At 38.2% G+C, this 19,418-nt stretch overlaps 1 protein-coding gene across 4 annotated transcripts in view; it reads left to right on the forward strand.

Moving 5' to 3' along the window:
* The first annotated feature begins 1,617 nt into the window (after window positions 1-1,617).
* ST18 (ST18 C2H2C-type zinc finger transcription factor) overlaps window positions 1,618-19,418 on the forward strand; it is a 51,461-nt gene continuing 33,660 nt past the window's right edge. Inside the window, exons 1-8 of one of the 4 annotated variants that reach the window (XM_077809011.1) lie at window positions 1,624-1,813; window positions 5,668-6,030; window positions 6,121-6,462; window positions 8,665-8,799; window positions 10,502-10,592; window positions 12,106-12,210; window positions 13,666-13,871; window positions 17,291-17,502. In XM_077809011.1, coding sequence (XP_077665137.1) covers window positions 1,633-1,813; window positions 5,668-6,030; window positions 6,121-6,462; window positions 8,665-8,799; window positions 10,502-10,592; window positions 12,106-12,210; window positions 13,666-13,871; window positions 17,291-17,502 — 1,635 coding nt within the window. In that variant the 5' untranslated portion in view covers window positions 1,624-1,632. Of the gene's footprint in view, window positions 1,814-5,667; window positions 6,463-8,664; window positions 8,800-10,501; window positions 10,593-12,105; window positions 12,211-13,665; window positions 13,872-17,290; window positions 17,503-19,418 lie in introns of all 4 variants that reach the window. The other 3 variants (XM_077809009.1, XM_077809012.1, XM_077809013.1) reach the window with 3 other exon arrangements.

Here is a 19,418-nt window from a genome sequence, read left to right on the forward strand (position 1 = left end):
AGTAGCAGCTGCGGAGGTACGGCTTAGCCATGCCGAGTACGCACCCACCCATTTCAGGCAGGTTTGTACTCGGCGCGACGAAGCCATGCCTCCTTTGCCTCTTCCAGTGCTATCGTGGCTACGCTGCTATTTATCCTTGTGCTGGCTCGATGGGAGCTAGTACAACTATGTGTACATGAGCAGCACAATCACACACCTCCTCGCTTGCAGACATAGCCTGAGGGCACCTCCTAGCAGAATATCTCATAGCCTAGTGGTTGGCACTCACCTGAGAGATGTTAGAGCCTACTTCAAATCCCTTTTTTCCTTCTGGCAGAGGGGGCACTTTAACAAGAGGCCTTCCACATCCTAGGTCAATATACAAACCATTGGGCAAAAGTTATGAGGTGGAAGCAGCTGCTGTGTGAATTTGCCTGAGGGGGACGATCCAGTAAACACGCTCCAAGGAAACCTACTGGATCAGGTCCCACACCTGGCACAGGTGGCCAAACACCTACCTTCTCTTGGCTGGTGAATTGCTCTGAGGCTTAGGTGGGAGATAGGTAAGGTATTTGTAAGATAACTCCCTTCCCTTCATGTGCCAATATATATTTATGCCTGTATCTGTAATTTTCACTCCATGCATCTGAAGAAGTGGGGTTTTTACCCACAAAAGCTTATGCCGAAATAAATCTGTTAGTATTTAAGGTGCCACTGGATTCCTCGTTGTTTTTGTGGATACAGAATAACGTGGCTACCCCTCTGATACTTGGTGTCTGGATGGAGGCTCAGGGAAGAAATATAGGCCCCTGGGGATCTTATACTGCAAAAGGGAGTTTAGGTGCCTACAGGGTTCAGTAAGAGCATTATGAATTGAAGTAGAGCTTAAAACTGGGATTTAGGAGCCTAAGTCTGAAGTTTAGGCACCTAAGTACCTTCGTGAATCTAGGCCACAATGACCAGAAAAATCAGACATTGATATTGTTTAGTTCATCTCACAAATCTCAAAAATAAATAAATTAATTGCTCTTAAATATGTAAGTCTTCACACTGAAAAAATGCATTCATCTTAAAATGGACTTTCACCCACCCATCAAAGACAAACAGACAAACAAACAAAAACCCCATGAGCAGCAGCACAAAAGAATCAAGCACATATCCAGACTTATATAAGTAGAAGGGTCATAAAGTTACAGTATGCGACAGTGTAACTGATTGTATACTTTTCACATTTGAGGATACAGACTAACACGGCTGCTACTCTGAAACTTTTCACATTAGCTGTTTCTCAGGATTAGCAAACCAATATAAATCTTTTCTCATCCCTTTCTGGGTATATTTCATCTAGTGCAGGACAGAGCTTAGATTAACATATGTTTACTTGGGATTAAGGATTTTTTATAACCAGACTTTGATAGCAGTGAAAGAGAAACGGTGTGAAGGATTTGTCTGTGCCCTGCTCTCTAGATTCCAAGAGCTAAAACTAAACATCCTCTAAACACAGCTGGCTGGAAGTGCAAGTGTATTAGCATTTTACCAGCCTTGTTTTTTCTACTTGAAATTAAAATATAGGACAGTGCTGTTTGTTCATTAATGTCCAATTTGTTTTCATTATTGCCGTTTTTAAATCAATGCAGTGCCTACAAATGCTCCATGGCTAAGAAGAGAAAAGCTGAAGAACAGATTTCAGGAGTTCCAGTCAATAAAAGGAAGTCCCTGTTAATGAAACCCCGTCACTACAGTCCCAGTGTGGAATGCAAAGAAGAAAATGAGGACAGAACGGAGTTGCAGGAGGACATCAGTGTCCTCGAAACAAATGACACGCCTGCAACAGGTAGCAATGAAGAATGGCTCCAAATTAATGTAAACTCACTGCCCTCAAAGAAAAGAGATCTGTCAAACTGAATGCTTTCAGAAAGAATGTAGAATGATTTGGGCTCAGAGTAGATTTGAGATAATACATGGTAATCTAGATATAAATATGGTAATTCAAAAACAAGGACCTTGTACAACATCTCCTTCTATGGTCCTTAATGCTGTGTAGGTCACAGAGACCTGCCATCGCTGCAGGTCAGATAAGGAATGGTGTCTGCTTCTTAATATGGGCTGTCAAAGAATGAGGTTAAACATGTAGTGAAAAACTAACTACTTAGAAAAACATATTTGTAAAGAGAGGATTTTCACTTTAATATATTCAGCATGAGGGTGGGGGCAATCACCTGCTTAACAAAATATTGACTTTAACATTTAGCAAAGCAATTTTATTAATGTGACTATTAATTGTGTTCTATTAACCTGATTATTAGAATCTGCACTTTATTTATAATACCCAACCCAAACATGCTCAATAATTTATAGAAAGTTCTATTATGTGGGTGCTGCAAAATGTCACTGCTGGGGGGGAGAATATAAGATATATTTATAATACACATATATATTTAAATAAATAAATATAAATTATGTATGTATGTTTTCTGCCTTCAACATTCAACTATATATTCAAAATTAATGGAACACTTTTCAAAATAAAGGGTACTTATTTTTTTCTTTGAGGAGCCTTGCACAAGTTGTCAGCCCAACACTGCAGAAAGTGGTCTCAGATTTCAGTGGAATCAATACTGCATTTGTTAAAAATAAAATAGTTGTCAATAGTTTATAAAGGTCAATATCTAGGGGAAATGGGCAGATAATCTGAAATCAGAAATCATACATAGTATGAAAAAGTAATGGTACCTCTAATTAAGATGAAGCGGTTCTCAAGCCCCAGAATTGGGATCCAGATTCTGATGCAGTTTCCCAAATTTATACCCATGTCTACTTAGAATAGAATAATCTTCTTTTTTGAAAACCAAAACCCTTTACATTTCTGGTATGTATAGCTGTTATAAAACTTGAATGTATACCGATATGTCTATAACGAAAGCCAACTTTATTATCCAGGTAAGAGAACTATGTGTGAAATTCTGGCCTTAATGAAGTCAATGCAAGTTTTTGTATTGACTTCAGTGAGGCCAGGATTTTATTTTTGATCAGTCTTCTGTCGGGGGCTCTTTTGGAATGCAGCTGTGTGGGTACATCTTGCAAGTTCCTGTGGAGGGCTAGAGCGGGGATTACTTTTAAAATATGTCTTAAACTAGTAGGGAATTGTGCACTGACTGTTCCATTCTGAGGCAATCACTGAGCCAAATTTACTATGGACCCAAGCAAGCACAACTCTGCTGATTTCAGTAGCTGTTCTGACCTCCTAGGAGTATTTCCATCTCATAATACCAGCAGTCTCACAAGAAGCTTTAACTGACTTTTTCTGTGCTGATTCAGATTGTACCCTGTACCTCCATAACTTCAGTGTTTTATTCCTCATTAATGTGCACACTTTCTCCTGTGTCTACCTTCTGTACAACTACAGTAAAATTCTGAGAGCAAGACAGTATGGTGGGTATAGAGTTAGAGTGCTTTAAAATCACTTTTTGGTATCTTGTTGCCAACTCCCGTGATTTTATTGTGAATCTCATGATATTTGGTTTTTGTCCAAAAGTCCCAACTCCTGGAGTGATGCAATTTCAAGAAATCTCAGCATTAATTTATTTGTTAAAGTAAGTTTCAAGCCCTTGTGGTTACAGAGAAAAACTTCAACCTGTGAACCACAAACGTTAAAAAACCAGAAGGCAATTAAAAAAACCCAAATCCACATTTTTAAAATCTCATAATTTTTAAACCAATCTCATGCTTTTGGGGGGCCTGAGTCATGATTTTTTAATCTTGTTGTTGGTAATATCACTAGTATAATCTTTTACACAGTAAATTAAAGAAAGGCATGTTAGTATCACCAAGCATACTTGTTTATAAAAAAAAAAATTAGAGCCATTTGTATCTAAATGGCCTGGTGATGGGAGTACGTGTAATTCCAAGCAGAGCAGAGAGACTAGCTATTAAATCATAGACACTTACTTGTCAGAGGTTCATTACAGAACTACAAGGAATCACAATCATCATTACTAATTGCCATGTTTTGAAAATATAGCAAACTTTTTCATTCAGATTACTTCAAAGTCTATAGTGAGAGATGAGCTGGTTGAGAAGTTGCACTGTGCATTGCAGACATTTTAAAAAAATACCCCAAACACACAACTATCTGCACATAGTGCATGAGGCCACCTCTCCCCATATGAGTCCAATTTTCTGAAGAAGAATAAGAATTAATAAATATTTTCTTTTAACATATAACAAACAGTTGAACCAAACAATTATGTAAACTGGAAATGACCCAAAATGCTAACAGTTTGGCAGCAGCAAAGTGAAATGCATTGTGGTGCACATGTGCATTTTTGTCCCTCTTTTCCCCTCCACAATAATCTGCACTTAATAGGAATATTTTAAACTATGTAGCTAAGCAACAGAGGTAATTGTTGCTTTCTAGAGCTTTTGTTAGGCACTCTAACACAGCCCAAATATGCATAATTAGGTATAATGTCTATAAATCATTATTGTACACATGTGGGTAGTTAAGTGGATTGAGAGAATAGTGCAATGAATTGGACATATTCACTGAAAATGCTTTTTATTTGTTTTCTGTCATTTATAATACTTTAAAATTATCATAACCCTTTACACTTTCTCTTAATAGCTCACTGTGTTATTGAGAGAAACTTCATTTGCATTTTAGACTATGTTTAATTTATTATTTAAACCTGGAGTTCCTCTGATTCAGAAGAGGATGGGTCCATCTTATCAAATACAATATGCTTATTTATCCATCCTCCTTTCTAGGAAGTAAAATGTTAAATTTTTCAGTTTATGTTGAATAGATCCCAACAAAAGAATGCACCCTATAATCAGCATTATTGAAGGGGCTAGTGTTGTGACTAAATTCTTCCCTTCGTCCAAAAATGCTTTTAGTTACTATGGCAATATTTACTTGATCCTGGCAAACCAGTGTTGATTTTAGAGAGATAATTACCAGAAAGAAAGATGATGGAGATGAATTTTTGAGTGTCCTTGTTAGAGCAAATGTTTTTATAAAAAATTAAATGAGATACAAAAGGCATATTGTCTTCCAACATTGACACCCTTACCTACACGCAGCCTTTACTACCTGCTGGCTGCTGCTTTTCGTCCAAAGAAAGTTGTTTAACACAGGATGTATTTCAATGGTGTCTTTAGCAGTCCTTTAAGAGTCTGTTCAACCATTTCTGTTTGCTTGTGCATGACCTGATGTATCATTTAATGTGGCAACTGTAATGGTGACCAAGAGCTTGCCCTTTGTAAACTATAGAGTCTTTTCAGTCAAGGTCTTTCATGCAATCTGAAGTGATTTGAAAAGTAATTGGGGACCCATTTTGAGAAATATTTGGGCATGTTAGACATGGAGGAGAGTGAAAATAGATGAAAGGAATTTTATATATTCAACAAAGAAAAATGCAAAAACATTCTATTTTCAAAGAGCTCTGCAGCTACACCACACAGATTTAATCTTAGAAGGGATTGTGACGGTTATATACTAGCAGTAATTTCAGATATTGTCTTGGTAAAAGGGGCTGTTATTTCTTAAGGGTTTTCAGAGTATCCTTGGGTAAATAAACAGTGATTGTTAAATAAGTCTCTTCCCATTTAAGATTGAAACCAGGTTAGATCAAGATTAAGTTTCTCTATAGAAAGCATTCATTTTTCTCTTGCTTTTTTTCCTTATAGAAGAAAATACTACAAAGTTACCTGATGAAACCTCTCATGCAGGTGGGCAAGAAAACTCCAGTCAAACAAAGGACAACTACACCTGCTACCAGGACCTTGTAGTCAAATCTTTAATGAACATGGGAAAACTAGCAAAAGATGCACCAGTTCAAATGGTGACTGAGAACCTAAATGACAGTGGCATCCAGTCCTTAAAAACAGAAAGCGATGATGTTGATGAATGTTACATGATTAACTCATCGGAAGGAAAAGAAAAGATTTGTGTTTCCGACCCACATTACTGTTCATCTGAAGACAATGAAAGTAGCTCTGAAATTTTGGACAATGAATGGGATAGTTCCTCAAACTTCTCAGAAGACACTAGCATAAAGCCCCATGTAACTCAGAGATATATTGCAGGATGTAACCAACAAGACATTCTGGAAGTTCCAGAAATTAAGACTGAAGAAGCAGAATTTCGTCCTTGTGAAACAGTTTGTGACTCAGAAACAGAGCTAAGAGAATCACAGGAATCTCATGTTGATCCTTTTGACAAGAGAATTGAGAATCCATTCCCTGAAAGCGAGGAAGATGATGAGTGCCTATCAGAAACTACAGACGTGTCAGTTGACCTGGACAAAACAAAAGGGAATTTGAGTTTGCTAGAACAAGCGATAGCTCTGCAGGCAGAGCAAGGTCATGTGTTTCACAGCACCTACAAAGAATTGGACAGGTTTCTTTTGGAGCATTTAGCTGGAGAAAGGAGACAAACCAAAGTTATTGACATTGGTGGGAGACAAATATATAATAACAAACGTAAGAAATATTTTTGATTACTCATATTGGCTCAAACTTTAATTCTACAGCTGGTAAACAATTTTGAACTGGATGATCTATCAAAAGTAAAGATTCTGGAACAAGCCATATTCTTCAGCCTGATCACCACCAGAAAAATTGCCATCTAAATTCCAAAATCTTTATTGTTTCTGATGATTTGAGATAATCTATGAAAGGGAGAACACAGTTCCATTTTCAGATACCAAGTCAAGCTTGTAATGCCGGAGATTAAAAAGATCTTGTATTGATTGGCAAACTGGGCATGTTTGTTATGGAATTCATGGATTGAGAATAATTATGGAAAATCAAAAGATATCACTTTAAACTCACTTTAATCTTTCCCAGGAACTCTCTTTTATAAATACAAAGTAAAGCAGTAGTCACCCTGTAAAAGTTGCCATTTTTGCCTTTTGTAAACAAATATGATTACTTTGATATATTTAGTATTCCCGAGAGTACGTCTCGATATTTACTGCAAATGCTGAAGTAAGTTATTTAGTTACTAAGGCATTTAGAATCTAAGATAACTGGCAATTTTTTAATTACAGGGTTACCACTGTATAATCCCTCTTGTACTGCTTAACTAGAATGTGCATTTACCTGCTTCTTCTGTTGAAAGTCACATATGGCTTATACATTACAATGCCCTTAGCACTGTACATACATGCTAATCAACCTCCTTCCTAAGTTTCATATACTTATTCTTACCTTCATTTGCTCAGATGACCATAATCAATTCAGACCAGATTCTGATCCTTTTACTCATGTGGAATACTCACGCTTGCTCCAGGAATAGTCACATTGTGTTGGGAATTCCACATCCTTCTGAGCTGCTTCTTCTTTTTTTTTTTTTTTTTTTTTTTCGGCTCCTATGCCAGTTAAATGAGCTTGTTACCTTATACTGATCTTACTCTTTCCACTTAATTTTTTTACACAATGTGCACTTAGATTTCAGATTAATGGGGGATTAAAATTAATGATTTTTTTGTTTTTGTTTTAGGGTCACTCATTGTTCTCTTAGTGCTGGAAACAATTTCCTACAGTGACTTCTTACTTTTCATTTGCTTTGATTCTAACAGGCACTGTTGTTCCCTGTTGATGTTCATTCTGTTTTCTTTCCTCCATATTTTTCCTATCTAAAGGCTTGCCAGAAAGTTTAACCCCGCAGCTGCTTCTGGTTCTACACTGTAGCCTAGCAAAATATCCTACTAGGTGGCTTTAACCTGTCTTTGACTGCAGCTGTTTATCTCCCCTCAACTCCATGTTGTTGGCAGTCAATCACAGATTGATCTGAAACCATCCTCAGCAATTTATATGTCCCTTGCTGTCTGTCTCCTCTCACAAGAGAATTTCTGGATCAGAATTGCTTCCCTTCTCATAGTTTTAGATTCTGCATTCAAAATCAAAACAAACACTTTCTAATAGGTGCTTCCTGTACACTGCTAGTACCTTGCAATTGGAAGTTGAAAAATGCACTAAGGAGCCCAGCCTCTGTCTCATTGTACATTGGCAGTTATAAAGGTGGGCTGAGACAGTGACCTATGAAAGGGTATCAGTTATTCCATGTTTGCACTCTCATCGTGGGCTGATCTGCAGAGCAGTGCTGCCATGTGTACCAGAGGGAGGTGCCTGCCTAGCCTCTCAGATGTCAGGTGGCATGTATTCAGTTTCTTAACAAAGAACCAACAACCTAGAGATCTGTGATATTTAAGGAACTGCTCCTGGTTGCAATGCTTTTTGTTTGTTTGTTTCTTCCCTCAGCTTTTATTTGGTGATCCCAGTTTCCCGGAACCTGGCATTAACAGTATAAAAGATTTTTTCTGTTTCAATATTTATTCCTTTTTAGATCTTTCTGTTGGTTGCAGTTGCCAGATTTCTGGCTTACTAGATGTGGCTTGTGTCCCTCTTGAGGCTCTGAATGGAAGAAGTGACATCAAAATCCCTAAACCGCATATTTTTAGCACACAATGGCACTGGGAGGTGAAAATCATTGTTTAAAAGAGACAATGTGAGAATCAAAAGAGATGCTTAGATTGTGTAGTTACTCTAAGTCCAAGTTAAAGCCATGGGAGGAAATTGCATCTGAAGTATAGAAAAGTTATTTCACACTTCTAAGACCACTCAGCTGAGTGCAGGCAGGAAACCCTAACCAGACAAAATCCTTATTTGATTTCTCTACAGATTCACCCAGGCCTGAAAAAAGAGAAACCAAATGTCCCATCCCAGGATGTGATGGCACAGGGCATGTGACTGGGCTGTACCCACATCACCGCAGTCTCTCAGGCTGTCCACATAAAGTCAGAGTGCCACTAGAAAGTGAGTATCATCCTACGGTACAGAGAGCAACTGAAACAGGCCTAAGTCTCTAAGTCATGTGAGTTCATACTGGACACTCAGTGTAAACACTCAGGGCTGGATTGTAGCTAAATCTGTACAGATGCACAAGGCAGGAGATGGTTCGATGAGCTGTTGCCACTCTGGTACTCCTGTGCAGAGTAGAGTCGCAATCCCAGTTCTTACACTCGCCGTGCTCAAGGCCTGGTTAAAACTAGCACCCGGTAATACGAAGCTCCCTGAAGGGGCTGGATAGGAACAAGGTCATAGCCACACACCAACACACACACTGGCCATTATAGCTGGGCTGGCACATAGCCCTGACTGAGTGTGCTGTTTTCCCATTTCAAATAACTGGAGGCTCAGACGTATGCATTCAGCTATGTGACTTGTATGTCCCTCTCCCACTCATACCAAGTAGGTCACCTCCACCAGTCAAGGAGAGAGAATCCAGCAGTGGCTTCATAGCATGCCTCTCTCCTACGACTGTATCATGCTAACTTATGTGTGGCCAGACCAGCCTGAATTCCCCATTCATTTCTTGCTGTGTCAGTCAGATTACATTGGTTTGTGCTGGGTATGTTGTCTTCTGACATGATGCAGTGAAATGATATATAATAAGCCAAAATGGAATGTGAAACTATTACTTTGAACAACTTAGTCAGTCTGACTGGTTTTCTTTTTTTGTTTTTCTCTTCTTTTTTTTTTGGTAGCTCCATTCATAACAACAAATTAAGGGATACTTGCACTTTACCAGTGTCCTGTTCTTAATTGTAGCTTTCTTTTTTTTAAGTCTGTATTTATGGCAACATCTCTTGAGCTAACCAGGCTGCTGCGGTTGGAAGGCCTCAACAACATTAACTTTTTTAAAACGCAAGTCTTTGTTAATTATCCAATCAGCTCAGTACTGTTCTGCTGGGTACAAAATGATTATCTGTAATCAAAATTTGCTTACTAACAGAACAACCCAGTTGATTAACAATCAGACAATCTTTTGAGGCAGCGTACACCTAAAAGGATAGCATAGAGCTGTCAGCATGAGGGAAGATGTTCAAAGCTATAGAATTATATTTTACTTCATGTTTGATAAAAACAGATCCACAACAGCTACTTTGGTTGGGGAGCAGAGAAATGTACATACAATGGGTCCTATTCATTACTGATGCAATTGTCACTACAATGGTTCCAATGGCACAAATGCTGTCAGAAATCCGTGAATGTGCAAACTACAGCTTGGGGATAGGATCCACTGGTATAAGGTGGATTTGTACTTACATACCGAGCAGAAGAGAGTAAGGGATGCAAACTAAAGTGAGTGGAGCTAGAGCCAAAAGGGGTGTGTCCAGGACAGATGGATTTTGCACTCATGTATCATCTTCTTACTCCAGCATAAGGAGTGAAAAGTGCCAACGTAATTTAAAGCTTGCCCACCCACTGATTTAAACCAGGCAAGGGCCATTGGATGATACAACATGAGAGTATAGCATAGGCCTCTCAGCACCATCTTTTCTGAATTTGTACGTTTCATTTGAGCTAGAAGGTACAAAATCAGAAGACAAGTTTTTGTGCATCACACTTGAGAATTTTTTACGTTGCTAGAAGAAAATGTTCCTTAGAGAGAAAGAGAGAGAGAAAGAGATTACTATATGTATGTTGCTACCCTTTACTCTTTCTTTGTGTTTAGTTCTTGCCATGCATGAAAATGTTTTAAAGTGCCCCACTCCGGGATGTACTGGAAGAGGACATGTCAACAGCAATCGCAACACACACAGAAGGTAATCCAGATCAGTTAGCATCCATTAAAATTAATATGTAGCTGGGAGGAAATGGCCACATCTATTTGGAATTCAGGATTATGAACAATATAATGTACTGCAAACACTGATTGACCACAAAGATAGTCAACATTATTTATAATCAGCAATTAGTCTACACAATTGTGTTAAATATTAAATTTCAGTATATTATCAAAAATATTATCTCCAGTACCATGTATGACAGAATCCACTAGTCCGAATTCAGAGATGAGATTTCAAACTACAGTAATGAAACAAAATATAAGTGAAAGTTAATCATGTAAATGAAATATTATTAAATAAATAGATGTGCACCCCAGCCAAAATCAGAGCCCCGTTGTCCTACTATGTGAATGCATACACAGTGCATCCATATGCATACATAGTGAACTCTTGGTATTTTTACTGTTATATTGCAGTTGCATGGAGAAGCCCAAATCATGGATCAGGGCCTGATTGTGCTAGTCATGGGACATAAAAGTAAAACAAAGAAAGTTGAGAGATTATGACAAGATGTGACAGGTGGATAAACAAACAATAAGGGGATGGAGTCGGGGACAGGGAACAGTAAAGGAAATGTTTCTAGTCATTTTCTTGTTTGAAAACCCCTGTCACATTTACAGCCCTTTTGCAACCAACTATATTATAAATCAGTACTGCTAATTATAAATGGATAGGAATTGAGGCAAACTGGAAATCAGCAGCAAAGAGAAAACATAACTAGAGACAGGATGCGTACCTATTTCACAATCATACACCAGATTTTTTTCAAAAAAATTTCCGCCAAAGTCTACTTTCCTATCAATCTGTAATAGGTTTTATTCAATAGTTCACCTGACATTGAGGGCAAAATAGACTTAATTTTTTAAAAAAATTAAATAGAGATTTGCCTGGCTCAGAACCTCTGATCTGAAGAGTCCAAAACTTTCAGCCTGTTTCAACTTCCAAACGTTTCACCCAAGAAGCATGCAAGTTTCACATCTGACCCATCTCTGCATAATGGGATGGACCCCAAATCTGGATCCAAACAGCCAAATTTGGATCTGAAATAGCAGCTGCTACTTCTACTGTGTGTGGGGGGCGAGGGTGATAGGTGGGCCCATTGGACCCTGGTAGTCACAGATTCTTTGACATGCTTCAAACTCCACACACTCAGTACAGACTTGTTTAGCACCAACGAGGAAGCCACCCAATGCAGCTGCTCCACTCATGGCCTTCCTTCATGCAGTATCACTCTGAGATAACAGTGGCATGAAAGGCCTGCATCAGCCTTGAGAACCCCTCTAGTGTTCTTCGCTTTTTGGCTTAAATTGGTGTGTATTTTTTTTTTCTGTGCATTGTTAAACAGCTGCCACATTTCATCCCAGCGGTGGCTACAACTCAGTGGTGGGAGAAGCCATCTGTAATTTATGAAATCCTTTGAGGTCCTTTAGGACTGAAAGATAAGTTCATATTCTGGTAACTCAAATCATGCCACTCTTTTTTTAAACAGTCTTTCTGGCTGTCCAATTGCTGCAGCTGAAAAATTGGCAATGTCCCAGGAAAAAAATCAGCATGATTCTCCTAAAACTGGACAGTGCCACGCTCAGGTTCACAGGTAGGAGTCTCACATGACATGTCTCACACAGGTATTTCTGTCCAAATGCTGTGCTTTATTTTGTAAGGGATTTCATTCCTTACAGCTTTTAACTCTGAGCTACTGAGGGAGCCTAGTTCACTGTAGCAGGCTGACCCGATACAAAAATGTGGGTAGCGAAACTGATTATGACTTGTGATAACCAGAGGACACTCAGCACAAAGGTCCCTGTGTGTTCAGCTAACATTAAATGACTACATGCATGTCCTTGAAAGATGAGTAAAAAAATCTAAAAACTATTATTTCAAGACAATATTATTTCAGTGGTGGTTCTGGAGCGCCTTCCTAATGTTAACCAGCCTGCTATTTTGATTAGACTGGAGTTACTTTTTAAGAAATGTTCCCAAATTGTCCCTCTGCTGCAATGCTTTGGCTCCTGAGGATTGATTAAAGATCTTGTTGCTTCGTGAATTCATCCTAGTTTTTGCAGCATAGGATTCCATGCTGATTTATATTGAGATCCTTTGCAAAGGAAACCCTTGGCAATCACAGCAGCATCTAACTATTGTAAGTGTGGTAGTATTTAAGTGGGCTAAGCACTCTCATTGCTCTGTTTCTCTGATATAACAGATTTCTGATTGACCCATCCAGTTACTTTACTGTAATGCAGTTACTCAGTTTAATTTATGTTTTATACCAAAGTAGCAAAAAAGTGCTTTAAAAAATCCTAACCAAAAAAATCTCTCATTGAGCTTGTATTTGGTCTGAGAGTCCTATTGATCCTGTAAACTTGCATAATTTCCACATCATTGGCATCAGCACCATCATGGCCTATTATATTCAGGCCTATTTGGGGGCACTTTAATTTGTGGATTATTGACATGATTGGCTATAATGGCTCCTTCTGAGCCATTACAGAATATTGTGTCAATGTGTCTGCCAACTGCACGTGCCTTAACTCTACGTATGAAAAGTCCTTAGGAAATTATTGAAGACAAGTAGTTACTGCACAGTAGCTAAATGGAATAACACATTGTTAATTATTCTTTCCTCACAAATAGCAGAAGCAATTATTTTGGACCATGCTCTCTCATATTTATTTGCCCAGAAGGCCCACCACTAGAATGATAGTAGTGATCCACAGCTCTACAAGCCCCTGCTGATTCATGTGATCTCGTTCTTTTTTAAAAAAAGGAAACACTATCCTATGGTAGTGATCTATAAACAGAACAGTAATTCTGTTAGTAAGTTACAGGATTGCTAGACCACTATTTAGCTACAAAATGTATTTTCATAGCTGACGTGTAAACCCTAAAAATAGGCTTCTATAAAGGCAATGCTTATGGTCTTTACTTATATCCATTTTGGCAGGTGCCATCCCACTATAGCCTATCTTTCAATGCAAGGTGCTGAAAAAGATGTTCTTATTGTTTGTCCTTTCTGTTTTTCTCACTCTCCTTGTGGCAGTCTCTGCAGGACAAACTTAGCAAAGCAGCTCGAGCTGTCTCAGTACAATTACCGAACTGCACAGCCAGCCACCTCTCCCAGAGCCACCCTGACTAAAGAGCAAGAGAAGTTTGGGAAAGTACCATTTGACTATGCCAGCTTTGATGCACAAGTCTTTGGCAAACGCACAACGGCACCAGCAGTGCAAGGCCAAAAAACCCCACCGTTCCTTGAATGTAAGCTTGAAACTCCCATCCTTCTTGAAAGAAAAATATCATTTATCGGAGAGTTTTCTTGTTTCCGGAAATAATGCACACTAGCAAATGTGTTTAACACGTTGTGATCAGTATACCTGAAAATCTGCTGGAGTGACTACAACATCTTATTTGTTAATTATTCTTTTAAAAGCAATTCCATGGTAAAAAAGAAAATATTTGATTTATTGTCACTTTCCTATTGGACAAGATTGTGATACCCATATTCATGTGGTACCATTCCACCTTGAGTAGTCCCATTTAAGTTAGAGATGAGATTGTGAACTGTCATAAATTGGCATAGCTCCATTGACATCCATAAAGCTACGCCAATTTGCAGCAGCTGAGGATTTGTCCCAAAGGGACTATTTGTGCAATATGCTACTACTCAATGTGAATAAGGTATCACAATCTAGCACACTGTTATGAGTAATTACATGTGTAGATCCTCTTCATTGTAGGATCTGCACAGATAACTGAAGTAAGTTTTTACTCTGTTGCGTCAACCCTTAATAACACCACTGTAGTTACAGCTATTTCAATGCGTGCACAAAATCTTGGCAAAAGATGCCATTGCTGTGAGGGCAATGGAAGAATCCTAAGGGGGTTTCTTTCGTGTCATAGCTGGGTTCAAAGGAATGTGGATCCAAAACAATGGCCATGAAAGTATTTCTTAATTTTTGTTTTGTTTACTATCATTAAAATATAACCAAAGAAAGTGAAGATGGAAAAAAATAACCTAATGTTACCCAGCCCACATAATCTGAAAAAAGAAAGGACAGTCATAGTTAAGGTGAACAGAAAAGCACCAATTAAAAAATAATAATAAAGAAGACCCTGTTTTTAGCTCTCAATTTATTAATAGCTTATCTATATCTATATATTTAGGCATGGCACAATTTGATTTTTATGTTTTATGTTGACAGACAATATTGATATTTGGTTTAAAGCATTTGTTTCAATTTTTATTGATATACATTTTCACAGTGGCAGGAAATTATGTGGGAATCAGACAATAGGGGAGGTCAGGCAAAAATTGTTTAGTGACAGTAGATGTTGAGATTCAAAAAGTTCAAGCTTTACAACTGTTAAAAAACAATCTGTCAACACCACATGCCAAAATATACAAAGTAAATACCCTTAAATTAAAATTCTAATAAGTTCTCAATGACCATTTTTCTTACTTTGCCTATCTGTAAATTTCAATTATTATCAATGGAAATATTTTTTTCATCATTTTGTGTCTGTATGCTGAAACCGATGTTCACTGACATTGACTGATAAAAATCTAATCCTGCCAAGCCTATTTATATTGGAATATCTGAAGGCCACATTTACAAATGTAGAAACCTAAGTTGGGCCTGTAAAATAGGCATGCTCAAACACAAACCGATGTGTGTGTTACTGGACACTTGCATGAGCAATTTCTAATTTTTTGCATAGCAGTGGACATACTCCTTTAGTTATTTGTTTGCACATGCACAAGTCTATTTAACAGTTGCATTCGAAGTGCTTATATTTGAAATGTTTGCATATGTATGCAAATAAATTCATTATACAATTTCAAAAAAACATCATATAACTAATTGAATTTTCTAACGTTATGCTTGCGAAGATTGCACAATACACAACTTTTACTACAATGCAAAGACAAAAGTGTAAGAGTGCATGAATATAGTAGACATGGGGATGAATGAAGGGTTGGAATAATAAAGCAATTGTGTAGAGTTTTGTTCAGCAGCCTAAGCAAATAAGAATCTAGAATTTCATTATTAGTACTCTTTGGATTTTGCACATATGAATTTGACCTGTTGACACATGGCACATGTTCATTTAGTAGCATGGCTTTATTGGTGTTATCTTTGAAGTGGATAATGGAAGAAGCACCTTAAATCAAACTCTAATTTAAGTAGGTTTGGTGACTCAGATCAGTTGAACTAACTGATAAAAAGCATAGACTTATAGCCTGATTTTCCAGACACTCCAGCTTTACAGTAATTTGCACTGGTATAAGGGAAAGCAGAATTGGGCTGTCAGTCTCAATTCTCACTAGATGGATCCGATATTTAGAAACATTCAAGCAAGGAGCTCAATTGTAATCAGTGTACAAAAGAAATATTGTTGGGGGATGATATGACTTTTGGGTCTGACCTGTAACTTCTAATCAAAGCATCCCAAATTTTAGGGAAGTTTGGATCTTGACCTAAACTTTTTATGTAGCCATCAAATCTATAATGGGCCAAAATCCTAGATCCAAAGGGAATTTAATTTGGGGGATTGATAGCTGGATCCCAACTTCTGTAGTTCAATCCACAGCTACATGGTTATGTGCAGCAATGTTCTTGTGTTCATGATGCTGATAAAGAATTATGATTTTGCTTATTTCTTCTTTTTTGCTTAGGTTCTAGATATGGATTAATAATTTGTTTAAACCACAGCTGAAAATTGTTTAGTCTTTTACACACCTTTGTAAAGCACTTTAAGAGCTACAGATGAAAGGATGGATTGTTATTGTTTGTGAAGACCTGAATTCATGGTTCTATCACAGTCAATGATATAACACAGAGCAAAGAAGTCACCTGCTTTAAAGTCTATGTTAGTGATAGGGGAGAAACATAGAACCATGTATTCCATTTTTGACATGTAAAATAGCTTTTCTATTCACCTGTAAGGCAATCTCTTCATTCTTAACTGACCTTGTTGTGTCTGGTACCTACATATTATTCCAGAAGATCCCAGCTGGAAGAGGCACAACAAGATGAATTAAGTACCACCTTAACTCTGAATGTTCTTTGGTTGTATTTTTTAAGTCTAATATTTAAATATTGGGATTTTCATGAACATGATACTGCACATGTTCCCAAGGTGTAATGTTTGTATTCCACTTCCCCAGCATGTCCAAGGGGCAAATCTTGTTCACCTTACTCACCCAAGTAATCCCATTTGAATAATGGGGCTGCTCAGAGAAGTAAGGCAAACAGGCTATAGCCTTAATGTCATTTTACCTAAGTCTTCACACATCCATCTTATTTTGACACAATGGCGCTCTAAAGAATGAAAATCCCTTATGAATTTGATTATTTGTCCCAATATGTTTGAACATTTTTGCTCAGTCTTTGTTCAGGAGTGAGTAAAACCTGAGTAAGAACCACAGAGTTTATCTCTTCAAATTTTTATGGTAAAAATGTAAATACTAAAGGTATTCTTGTGACAAAAAATTAAATAATTTGATCCCTGAGCTTATATTTTTACAGCAAACCCGAGTAACCAACAGAAAATGGACGTTTTTTTTAATTTATTCTTCACATAACGTAACGTATGAAAATATAACCTGAAAAATGAATCTGCTTAATGGGGAAAACCACATACATGCAATTGCTAATCAAATCTCTCTTCAACAGCAAAGCATTTTTCACATCCAGTGAAATTTTCTAATCGACTGCCGAGTGTTAGTGCCCACACACAGAGCCCTTGTCATGCCAACTCTTATAGCTACGGTCAATGTAGTGAAGACACCCACATAGCAGCAGCTGCTGCTATCCTGAACCTTTCCACCCGCTGCAGGGAAGCAGCAGAGATCCTCTCCAGCAAACCGCAGAGTCTGGCTGCCAAGGTAGAGTAGTCCAAGAACCTGGAGGGTGTGCTAGCTACTGAAATGTGTGCATAAACTGTCTTTCATGATAGTGACTGCATTAACTCTCAAAAAGGAGACAGAGAACAAATAGGTTTCAGAGTGGTAGCCGTGTTAGTCTGTATCAGCAAAACCAACAAGGAGTCCCTGTGGCACCTTAGAGGCTAACAGATTAAACAGTAACATACTGACTGCTTCTGGAAAAAAAAATTGCAGGAATTAGGTTGTGATGATCTTCATAACTGGACCCAAAGTAAATGGAAGGGTGGGGCAGGGGAGGAAACTCCAAATCAAATAATTTTTTGGTAGGTAATGGAGCTGGGTCTGTTAATGAACGATTTTTCCTTATTCTAAAACCTGTGGTAATCAACCACTCAAATGATTGATAAAAATCAGCTGATTAACAGAGGTTTTATAAGAAAGGTGTAGCAGCAGCATATTCCTTAGGTCTGATTATGATCTTTCTTACAGCAGTTATAGAGTAACTGATTTCAATGGAGTTAATTCTGATTTTTACTGGTGTAAGTGAGAAGAAAGCCAAACCCTTTGTGTTTGGAGATACTTCGGGCAAGTCTTTTTAAGACTGAAGGCCACCTAATAAGAGTAGCTCCTTGTGTGGGTTTCAGCGTAGTCATGTTTTCAGTTTCGTGTGAGATGTCTCACTGTTCTTTGTGATTCACAAGAGTCACCATTATGATTTAGTAGCCTTATTTTATGTGACATTACATAGAACCACACTGTCGGTGCAACTAGTCAAGATACATTTATGTGACCTCCTTCGTGGGAGTAGGAGAAGAAAAATGAGAGAAAATGGGAGAAGCATTTTTGTTTATTATTTGCATTGCAGCCACATTGTGCTGGAAATTGTATAAGTACATATCCAGGAAACTGTTGGTGTAAGACAAGACGTACTAAAATAATACATAAAATATGATATTTATACTTGGGGTGGGCCTTCAGGATCTATCTATCTATCTATCTATCTATCATGTCCATCACTTTCCTATTGAGGCACCAGGCTTGATCTGGCTGGAAGGAGTTTCCCCATCTGTTGGCCTCCAATGTTCATTAGACCTCCTGCTTTCCATAATCACATAGGCGAACTGGTATTCTTTGTGTGAAATCCCTTCTTTCCAGCAGCTGGTGTAATACCTCTTTAGGTGTTGTGAGCTCTGCGCTCTTGCAAAGTGGAATCTCCTATTTTGCTGAGTCTGATTTCCATTTGTCACAACCAGGTTATTGAAATTGATGTTGGGGGACTCCACTAGGCAGACATTCTAATGTGGGGCCATCTTCATACCCAGAAAGCTAGGCGTCAGTCAGCCCAGAGAAATATTTACCAGGAGCCCAGAGTCTGTTAGTGGATTCTTTCCTGGTTGACAGATCCATTTCTGACGTTAGCCAAAGAGAGCTTCTTACGCCAGACTTCAGTAGAGGTTTCCTGTCGTGTTGAGAGGGAGGTTGATGCCAATGGTTGAATTAAATTGCTGCCCCAGCCTTTGGCTGAACTCAGTAACAGACCTTTCTTGCCAGCAAAGAGCAATAAAGGGACCATGCAAAACCCAAAGATTTTCTATTCTACACCTGCTTCATGTTTGCCAAATCATGGTAGGTTTGAGTGGAATTGAGCATAATAGTACAACACTCAGAGACACTTTGGGCACACAGTTTATTCCTTTCTCATCCCCAGGACTAGCAGCCTAAAAGAAAATCATCTGCATACCTTGTCATCTGCCTGCCTCCACTTTTGCCAGACTTTCAATAGGACACAGTGACAGCCCAGTGCTACAAAACATGTGACAGAAGAATCAGAATTAGCTTCTTGCCAGAACAGAGGCAAGTAAGCTGCAAACTGAGCCAGTGGCCAAAACCACACAAAGCCCTTTTTAATATGGTTT

Source organism: Eretmochelys imbricata, chromosome 2, assembly GCF_965152235.1.
Source record: "Eretmochelys imbricata isolate rEreImb1 chromosome 2, rEreImb1.hap1, whole genome shotgun sequence".
Classification (NCBI taxonomy): domain Eukaryota; kingdom Metazoa; phylum Chordata; order Testudines; family Cheloniidae; genus Eretmochelys; species Eretmochelys imbricata.